Here is a 9,517-nt window from a genome sequence, read left to right as displayed (position 1 = left end):
TATGTCACATGTTCTGTTCTTAAAATTTTTGGTTTACTTTTGGTTTTCTTATTTATCAAACCAAAGGAATCTCAGCGGTTATATGTTTGGTTTTGTTATGAAATTTCTGTTCAATAACGAAGGAGTTAGGTCCACTTTAAATATTACATGGCATATGATTGTTACATATAAGTTAAATTCGGTTTGGTTTAATGAGGTAATATACGAGAAGGAATTTTCAAATGGCTTACGCAAGGCTCTTGTATTTAATGCTGGGTTGGGTCAAATGGAAAAAAAACACAAATTTGAAATCCAAATCGATTTTGAATACTCTTCCGGTGATAGGAGAAGGAGGACGTTGAGTACTCTTCCATGGGTTATTGTGGGTGGTCGGAATATTTCTAAAAGTTATGATGTGGGTCGGTTGATTTTGGATTTTGAGTGTATGGAGTTGAGTTTCATTGGTTGTAACAAACGTTTTTACAATAGTTTGATTTCGGGTTTTTCATGGTTGGATGTGGATACTTTGAGGGTAAGAATATCAATGGTCAATTGTAATTTGGTTTCTCTAAGAAATAATCAAGGGAATGAAGGGCATAACCCGACGCACCATGGCACGGTGAAGAGATTAACAGGTGGACGCAACCCACTTAATCGAAAGGTTTATAATAAATGAAAGTTTTAAGTTGGAATTGTCAAGGGTTAGGAAATAAGGCAACAATTGGGTATCTTCGGGATTTGTGGAAGCAACATAGGCCGGATTTTTTATTTCTGTCGGAAACTAAACAATCCTCTTCTTTTATGGAAAAATTTGTAGGTCACTTTGGTTATAAAAATTTTAAAACGGTGGATCCTATTGGTTGTAGTGGCGGTTTAGCCCTTTTTTTTAATAATGATTATCATGTTTCGGTTTTATTTGCAAGTAATCGTGTGATCGATATTGAAGCAAACTATAAGGGCAAAGTAATTTATCTCACTTTTGTTTATGGAGACCCGGTTCCTAGTAAGCGGGAACAAGTGTGGGAGCGGTTAACTAGAACCGGTTTATCTCGGGATTCTCCGTGGTTTTTAATTGGTGATTTTAACGAATTAACTGGAAATCATGAAAAGCGAGGGGGTAAATTAAGACACGCGTCTTCTTTTATTCCGTTTAATCTAATGATTCAAAATTGTGGTCTTCTGGAATTTCCTTTTATTGGCGATTGGTTGTCTTGGCGGGGGTGGCGGGATAAAAAACCAATACGATGTCGTCTAGATCGGGCTCTAGCGAATGAAGATTGGCATGAATTATTCTGCAACACATTTGTAGAATATTTACAAATGGTAGCTTCTGACCATTCACCGGTCTTAGCTACGATTGCGGATAAGATGCCACGCGGGAAACATAGTTTCAGGTTTGACAAAAGGTGGATAGGGAAAGAAGGTTTACTGGAGACAATTGCAGATGGTTGGAATTTTGATTCTGAACCAGGCGACGGGAAATTTGTGGAAAAGTTGACTAATTGTCGGCGAGCTATTTCGCAATGGCGACGAGAGTTGACTCCCTATGGTCGGCAAACGATTGAAGATTTAAAATCGGAACTATATGCGGCGCAAAGAGACGATAGGCGGTCACGGGAAGAAATTACGGATTTAACATTACGGCTGAAGGAGGCCTATCGGGACGAGGAATTGTACTGGCACCAGAAAAGCAGAAGCTCTTTGATGCAATTAGGGGACAATAACTCAAAATATTTTCACGCTTTAACGAAGCAGAGACGGGCGAGGAATCGAATCACGGGTTTACATGATGAGAATGGGACATGGTTAACGGAAGATAAAGAGGTTCAAAATATAGTGGTTTCCTACTTTAAGACTTTATTCACTACAACAAAACCTGAGATTTTTGAGGATGCATTGGAAGAAGTACAAAGTCTGATCACGGATCAGAATAATGATTTTTTAATAGCCCCGACAACAGAGGGTGAAGTGAGAGCAGCACTTTTTATGATGCACCCGGAGAAGGCACCGGGGCCAGATGGTATGACGGCTTTGTTTTTTCAGAAAGCATGGGCTACCATTAAAGTAGATCTTTTATGTTTGGTTAATTCTTTTTTCGAGGATGGGAATTTTGACAAACGGTTAAATACGACAAATATTTGTCTTATTCCAAAAACGGAAAGACCGACTCGGATGACGGAACTACGACCTATTAGTCTTTGCAATGTTGGTTACAAGATTATATCAAAGATTCTTTGCCAAAGACTAAAGACAGTACTACCAAAACTGATCTCGGAAACACAATCAGCTTTTGTAGAAGGACGGTTAATTTCGGATAACATTCTTATTGCACAAGAGATGTTCCATGGGTTACGAACTAACCCATCATGTAAAGGAAAATTCATGGCAATTAAAACTGACATGAGTAAGGCTTATGATAGAGTGGAATGGATGTTCGTTGAAAAAGTTTTAACCAAACTGGGGTTTTGTGAAAAATGGATTAGTTGGATAATGTGGTGTATCAGTACTGTCCAATATAGGGTTCTTCTTAATGGACAACCTCGAGGACTAATAGTACCAGAGAGGGGTTTACGGCAAGGAGATCCGCTGTCTCCTTATCTATTTATTCTTTGTACTGAAGTATTAATTGCGAACATACGGAAAGCAGAACGGGATAAATTAATTACGGGTATCAAGGTGGCAACTGCAAGCCCATCGGTTTCTCACCTGCTTTTTGCGGATGATAGTCTATTTTTTTGTAAGGCTAACAAGGATCAGTGTGGGGTAATCTTGGGGATCTTAAAGCAATATGAAGCGGTCTCGGGACAACAAATAAATTATTCCAAATCTTCGATCCAGTTTGGGTATAAGGTAGATGACGGTGTGAAGGAAGATATCAAATCTACCTTAGGTATCTCTAATATTGGTGGTATGGGTTCATATCTTGGGTTGCCAGAAAGTCTCGGTGGTTCAAAAACAAAAATTTTCTCTTTTGTTAGAGACAGGTTACAGACAAGGATTAACGGATGGTCGGCAAAATTTTTATCAAAAGGTGGGAAAGAAGTGATGATTAAATCGGTAGCTGCGGCATTACCAACTTATGTTATGTCGTGCTTCAGACTACCGAAAACAATCACTTCTAAACTCACTAGTGCGGTTGCTAATTTCTGGTGGAGCTCGAATGGTGCCTCCAGAGGTATGCATTGGATGGCTTGGGATAAATTATGTATTAATAAATCGGAAGGAGGGATAGGATTTCGAAACGTCGATGATTTTAATTCGGCCTTACTTGCAAAACAGTTGTGGCGGTTGATCACGGTTCCGGATTCTCTCTTTGCGAGGGTTTTTAAAGGGCGGTATTACAGGAAATCCAATCCTTTGGAAAATATAAAGTCATATTCCCCATCGTATGGGTGGCGGAGTATATGCTCAGCTAGATCTCTGGTAAATAAAGGACTTATTAAAAGAGTCGGATCTGGGAATTCCATCTCAGTTTGGGAGGATCCGTGGATTCCAGCTCAATTCCCGAGACCAGCAAAAAGTAATGGATCTATTAATGACCCATCTTTAAAAGTTAACATGCTTATAGATAGTCGATCTAATTTTTGGGACATTGATCTCCTCAAAGCGGTCTTTGACCAGGAAGATGTCGAGTTAATAAGTGCCCTACCGGTGGGTGCGCCAACCAAGGAGGACACCTTGGGTTGGCATTTTACAAAATCCGGCAAATATTCAGTTAAGTCGGGGTATCATACCGCACGGTTGGATAAGTTGGAAACCAACTCATCTTTCATTGGGCCAGATTTCAATAAGCTAAAGGCTCATACTTGGAAAGTACAGTGTCCACCTAGGATACGTCATTTTTTATGGCAAATCTTAACGGGTTGTGTACCGGTTACAGAGAACTTACGAAAAAGAGGAATTGATTGTGACACTGGTTGTGCTAGATGTGGTGCACTAGAGGAAACAGTCAATCACACACTCTTTCAGTGCCATCCTGCAAGACAGGTTTGGGCACTTTCTCAGATTCCTACGGTTATGGGGACTTTTCCCACAGATTCTATTTATGCAAACTTGGATCATTTATTTTGGAGAATACCATCGGAGTTTGATTCTATAGCTTTTCCTTGGATTATTTGGTATATTTGGAAAGCACGGAATAAAAAATTGTTTGAAAATGTGGATAACGATCCGTTAGAGGTTTTACGGTTAGCGGAAAGAGAGGCACAATTGTGGCACTCAGCTCAAGTGGAGCTTCATACTGAAACTCAGGCTTCAGTGGAATTTCCAAATCGGCCTCAAACGAGGGGGGTGTCCCTAGATTCGGATTTTACAGGATACCGTTGTTTTGTGGATGGATCCTGGAAAGACAGCGACAAGTTTTCCGGGATAGGGTGGTTTTGTACACCATCAAACGGTGAGCCATCAACAATGGGAGCTGCCAACCTCCGTAGAAGCCTATCTCCGCTACATGCCGAATTCGAGGCCCTCCTTTGGGCGATGAAGTGTATGATTGGTGCAGATAATCAAGAGGTAGCATTCCTTACAGACTGTTCTGACCTGGTGAAGATGGTGTCTTCCCCAACCGAATGGCCGGCCTTCTCAGTGTATCTGGAGGAATTTCAGAGCGACAAAGAAGAGTTCTCTACCTTCTCTTTATCTTTAATTTCTCGTTGTGCAAATGCAAAAGCGGATAATCTGGCACGAAAAATTCGTACGGAACCGCTTCATATCACTTATGTAAACAACATTCCACAAGAATGGCTCTTTTGAGTAATATTTAATTACAGATGACAAAAAAAAAAAAAAGATATTTCTTTAGAGCCTTTTAATAGAAAAAACTGTGGGCTTTTAAATACAAACTAATTACTATCTTTAATTATAAAAATTATAATTTAATAAAATATGTTTATCTTGACATTAGAAACACTTTTTTTGCATAAAATATATATTTAAAAAAAAAAAAAAACCTTTTTCATTAAGTGTAATGTCTTGGCTTTGATTTTTAATTTGTTATGAAGAAATTTGTCAAAACATAAATGTTTAATGTGATTTTATTTATATGAAAAAGGCATGCTGGGGAATGTGCTTTTAGTCAAGTGGTTAAGTCCATTTGACTCCGTCTTCCCCACCGGAGTTCGACTCCAGTAAGTCGCGTTACCCCGCGTAGTAGGGATTTGCTATGGATCGGGCCTTGTCGATCTAAAGATGTCAAAAAAAAAAAAAAAAAATGAAAAAGGCATGCATTTTAAGATTTTGCGTAGGGCACTTAAAATTGCCGGACCGGCTATGGATGTCAAAAAACCCTTTATTGATTTTGGGTTGAGCATTTTTAAAACGCATATTTCGTTTCGTTTGAAATAGAGATCATATAATCGCACACTTGCACTAACATTAAAAGACGTTATATGGATCAACAAAACCTTAACACAAAGAAACAAAAATGGTGAAGAGCTGCTTCCTTTGGCACTAAATGGGTTTTTGGTCGTCTGATTAAAATATGTAACACAAAATTTCAACAATGTTATGGAATGATTCCATGTGATAAATTAGTCGATATCCATCTCCCCCAATATCTGCTTAACCTCCTTCGCTCTCTTCCTTGCTAACTCAACACAGCTCTGCGCAAATCAAAACCCACAAGGCAACTTTATAAGAAAGAAAAAGCGGTGTAAATCAAGTGGTGGATTAGCATAAGAGAAAGCTGAAACTCTCACCTTGATGGCTGGTGAATATGCGAGAGCGGTTCCTCCTGATTTGTAGAAAGAAACCATTTGATCTGAGGAATCTAAAACAACAGTCACTAGAGTGTCCATGATCGATTCTTCTTCGGTTGTTGGATCTGCTAAGATGTAGGTCTTGTGGAGTATGCAAGTTAAAGAGAAAGGGATGTTTTTAAGCGTAAGTTTTCTCTTCTCCTTGTTGACTGCTTCTTTCTCGGTGATAGAAGCATTGTCTTGATCTTTTCCTCCAGTGATGGCAACTATTCTTCCATTGTCATTCAGAGCAACAACTGGAATTTGCACTGCAATATAAAAGATGCATCAGAGGAAGAATTCGTCTGCATCTAAGGCCATGCTGTCTCAGAAAACCAATCACGCAACTTCTGAACAAACCGCTATTGTGCAGGGAAGAATATTACTCCGGTATGACTCACTCAGCAAGATTAAGTGTTCTATAAGTCTTGCTCTTTTTTACTCATATTCGAAATGGATTGATAAAGTTGAGAATCAGCTTTATTCAAAGGTGTTCTAGAGGGAGCTGTGAAACAAACTAAAGGATGAGAAGAGAGAAGAACTTACGATTCGAAAAGGCTGCAACAGCAGAAAGCAGAGCAGCATCGAAAAGAGCACCATCAGCATCCAGGCAATATATGTCCTATGAGAAAATTTAGAGAGCAACAATGTTCAAATATATGCTAGAGAACTATTTTCAAGAAGAATAGAAGCGAAAAATCAATTGCTAAATAAGATGTAAGGAATCATTTGACGGACAAGCACTGATATAAGACCAACGAGTAGTACTCAGTACTCACCAGATAACCCATCCACGCAGCTTTTCCACTAACTAGACACAGTTCTTTAAGATCAATCATACCAGAACTACAATAAAAGGGAAACATTTTAGAAGAGACATTGTATTTGATTCCCAAGGAGAATGAGAAAATACAAATAGAAAGATCAAACCAAAACAAACCTTAAAATTGTATCAGACAAACGCTTTGAAATAACGGGAGCAGCGTCAGCTGGTCTTCCAGGACGAACAGTCGGAGAACAAATAGGAGGCATGTGGAACTCAAGAGCTACCAAAAGGAATCAACCAGTCACAAAATGAAACACCAAAGAAGAACAACAAAACCAAATAGAAAGAGACAATAAAAGTGGAACCAACAATCAACCTATGCATCCTTCGTCTGGTGAATCAGTAGAAGGAGTCATAACTTCCATTCTAATAGCAGCAAGCATAGTCTATAAACAAGAAACTATGTAAGTTATGTGATTATTATCGAAAGTTCGAACCGAAAAAGGCGGTGTCTTACCGTAGAACCAATCTTAGCAAGAGCAGATCCATCAGCAGTTGAAACAAGTCCTATAACACAAACAAGAAAGGACAATAAAGTTTACATTTTTAATTTGATAAAAGCTAAAAGAATCAACTTTATTGTTATACCAAGGTTAACAATGGTGTCTCTAGCTTTTCCAAGTTGTCTACCATCAGGTCGAAGTGATTCAGAGAGATGACGCTCAAAGAAACGAAGAGGGAAGATTCTTCTAAAAGCATCAACTTCCATCTCTGTCGACAAATCTTGAGATGAATCTTGTAACCCCATGTTTTTGTCTCTGCTTCATGTCAACAAAAATAAAGAGAATCATAAACCAAAGTCTCTGATTATGTGCTTCATCAACAAAGTCTCAAGGACTACAAAGCTTTACCTAGAACAAAATAAAGAACTGGACTTTGATACACAAAACTGTCGTAGCGAAGAAGAAAACAGGCGAGAGAGTGTAAAAGAAGATTAAGAGCTCGCGGCGACGTAAGTAATGGAGATTTCGACGGAGACGGTGACGGTGACGACGGCTAGGTTTCTCTGAGCTTTTTAACTAAAGTACTTCTTAATTCTAAATGGGCCTAAACAAAGCCCAATAATGTTGCGAAGCCCAAATAAATAATATGAGATAAGACAATTTTTTGTGAAATCATTGACATTTGTATATATTAAATTATGGATAATCCACTGAGAAAAATTCTAGATAAAACCTCTCATGTAACACATGAAAAAAATAATTCAAGAACATAATTTTTAACTTTCCAGATGGTAGTTATAAGAAAAAATATTGCGCCCAAATAAATGCATTTTTAGTTCATTTAATTGATTGAAACAAAGTAGTAAACAAATCAAGAAGATATCGAGACTTTTTCTCTCTAAAACCTAATCGCCGTTTTTCTTCAACTCACCGTCTTGGCTAGATCGGACCGGCGCGTGGCGGCTCCTACAGCGCCGGCGTCGGTTCCCCTCTCTTGTTTATTGTATTTGCTTTTCTCGGCTGTGAAGCGTGGTGATTTTGGCGAGGTGGATTGGGTTGTGCCGAATCTCAGATCTAGAGAGGTTTGGTTCTAAGAGACTGAATTCGAGGTGCCTTAAGGTAGATGGTGAAGATGGAGTCGCCGTTCTCGTTTATGCCTCATGGTGTGGATCTTCGTCTTGTCTCTTCCCTCACGGATCTGAGCAACAACGGCTCTGTTCTCGGTGGCTCAGTCCCTCTCTCGTCTCTCCTGCTTCCTCTTTGTGTTTTGTTGGTTGGTAGTATCCTTTCCTTGATTTGGATGGTTTTACCCGAAACATTTGTAGTGACTAGCTTGATCTCTATTTGGTTTTTGGACTTGTTTGCTCTTGCTCCCTGGTTCTTGTGGTGGTCTTTATGGTTTTCTTCCCGGTTCGATCTTGTGCTGCTCTCTTTTGAGATTGGTTTCATCCGGTTGAAGAATTGTCTCGCTCCTTGTTTCTACGTTTAAGACCTGATCGAGGTCTGGTCGGTTCAAAGGCTTCTAATGAGGCGTTCAATCATCGCTAAGTCGATATCGCCGCTTTTGGGAGTAGTATGGGAGTTTAGATGCTTTATCTTGATTCTCTCTTGCCAGAATGGTAGCCTAGGTTCACTTTGTTTTGAGAGGTAGTATTGGTTCACTATAGGAGGATTCGCCAGATGTGTGTTGTGTTTGGCTTTGATCATTTTGGTTCTAGGGAGCTGGTTTTATGGCAAGTCTTTATCTTTAGAGTTATTTTTAGTCTTGCTTTTGTTTTGTCTTTTGGGGTTTTGATCCCAGTTATCTCTATTCTGCTTCCCTTGTTTGGGCTTAGTTTCCGGGGATATATCTGTTTTCCGCCGGCTTTGTTTCTGGAGGAGTTTATCTCTTGCCGGCTTTGTGTACCAAAACCGCATCCCACCCTTGTATCCTTCAATCGTATTATATAATGGAATAATTCAGACGAAAAAAAAAAAAATGCATTTTTAGTGAAACAATTCACATATTTTTGAACCTGCCTAATTTCTTTAAAACAATAAAAAAAAGTAAAGATAATTTTGAAGTGTTTTCATCAGAGACAAGTTGGAAGGAAATTTGAAGTGTTTTTATCTAAAAGGAAACCAAGAAATTTTCCTACTCATATTATAATTTTTTTTTGTATTTTGTTTATTTATAAAGAATAAAGATATGCTTAACAACTATAGAAGTGTAAACTATGAAGAAGAAAAAATGGCGCCAAAATGAACATTATATACGTTTTTGTTTTATATCGGATTTTGTTAATCCTCCATACATTAGTTAATGGTGTTTAATTATAAGTTAAGAAAATTCTCTTTTACTCAGAGCCGGCCTCAACTACAAGCTGGGCAAGCCCAAGCTTGCGGCCCCAAAAAATGTATAAATATTTTCGGCCCCAATATTTTGTAATTGTTATGTAGGCTAGTGGTAGTGTCGTTTAATCTTCTTTCTAATTCTTCTTCTTCCTCTAGCATCATAACCACAACTGTCCTAAATTTTTATTCCTTTTTGCTCT

General features: G+C 38.6%; 1 protein-coding gene across 2 annotated transcripts; it reads right to left on the bottom strand.

Annotated features, from left to right (window-relative positions):
* Positions 1-5,307: 5,307 nt before the first annotated feature.
* On the bottom strand, positions 5,308-7,548 carry LOC9324217 (exosome complex component RRP43). Of its 2 annotated transcripts, none has more exons than XM_021034489.1 (9): positions 7,392-7,548; positions 7,129-7,301; positions 6,998-7,047; positions 6,857-6,926; positions 6,655-6,760; positions 6,494-6,560; positions 6,261-6,336; positions 5,676-5,983; positions 5,308-5,579 (listed from the first exon to the last, which is right to left on the bottom strand). In XM_021034489.1, exons 2-9 carry the CDS (start codon positions 7,286-7,288, stop codon positions 5,508-5,510), a joined length of 909 nt encoding a protein of 302 aa, XP_020890148.1. In that variant the 5' UTR covers positions 7,289-7,301; positions 7,392-7,548; the 3' UTR covers positions 5,308-5,507. The 2 variants fall into 2 exon arrangements, with proteins under 2 accessions (XP_020890148.1, XP_002886636.1); XM_002886590.2 differs by having other exon boundaries at positions 7,129-7,298.
* Positions 7,549-9,517: the final 1,969 nt, after the last annotated feature.

The sequence above is a fragment of the Arabidopsis lyrata genome, assembly GCF_000004255.2.
Source record: "Arabidopsis lyrata subsp. lyrata unplaced genomic scaffold ARALYscaffold_2, whole genome shotgun sequence".
Classification (NCBI taxonomy): Eukaryota; Viridiplantae; Streptophyta; class Magnoliopsida; order Brassicales; family Brassicaceae; genus Arabidopsis; species Arabidopsis lyrata.
The sequence above is the reverse complement of the archived record's forward strand: the minus strand, read 5'-3'. Positions and strand labels throughout refer to the sequence as shown.

What these genes read in the sequence shown, in the direction of transcription:
- LOC9324217 (XM_021034489.1), bottom strand. Translation starts at nt 7,288, where the DNA reads ATGGGGTTACAAGATTCATCTCAAGATTTGTCGACAGAGATGGAAGTT. An exon ending in TTGCTAAGATTGGTTCTACG is followed by an intron (nt 6,927 to 6,997) that starts GTAAGACACCGC and finishes TCTTGTTTATAG; the next exon opens with ACTATGCTTGCTGCTATTAG. An exon ending in CTGCGTGGATGGGTTATCTG is followed by an intron (nt 6,337 to 6,493) that starts GTGAGTACTGAG and finishes ATTTTCTCATAG; the next exon opens with GACATATATTGCCTGGATGC.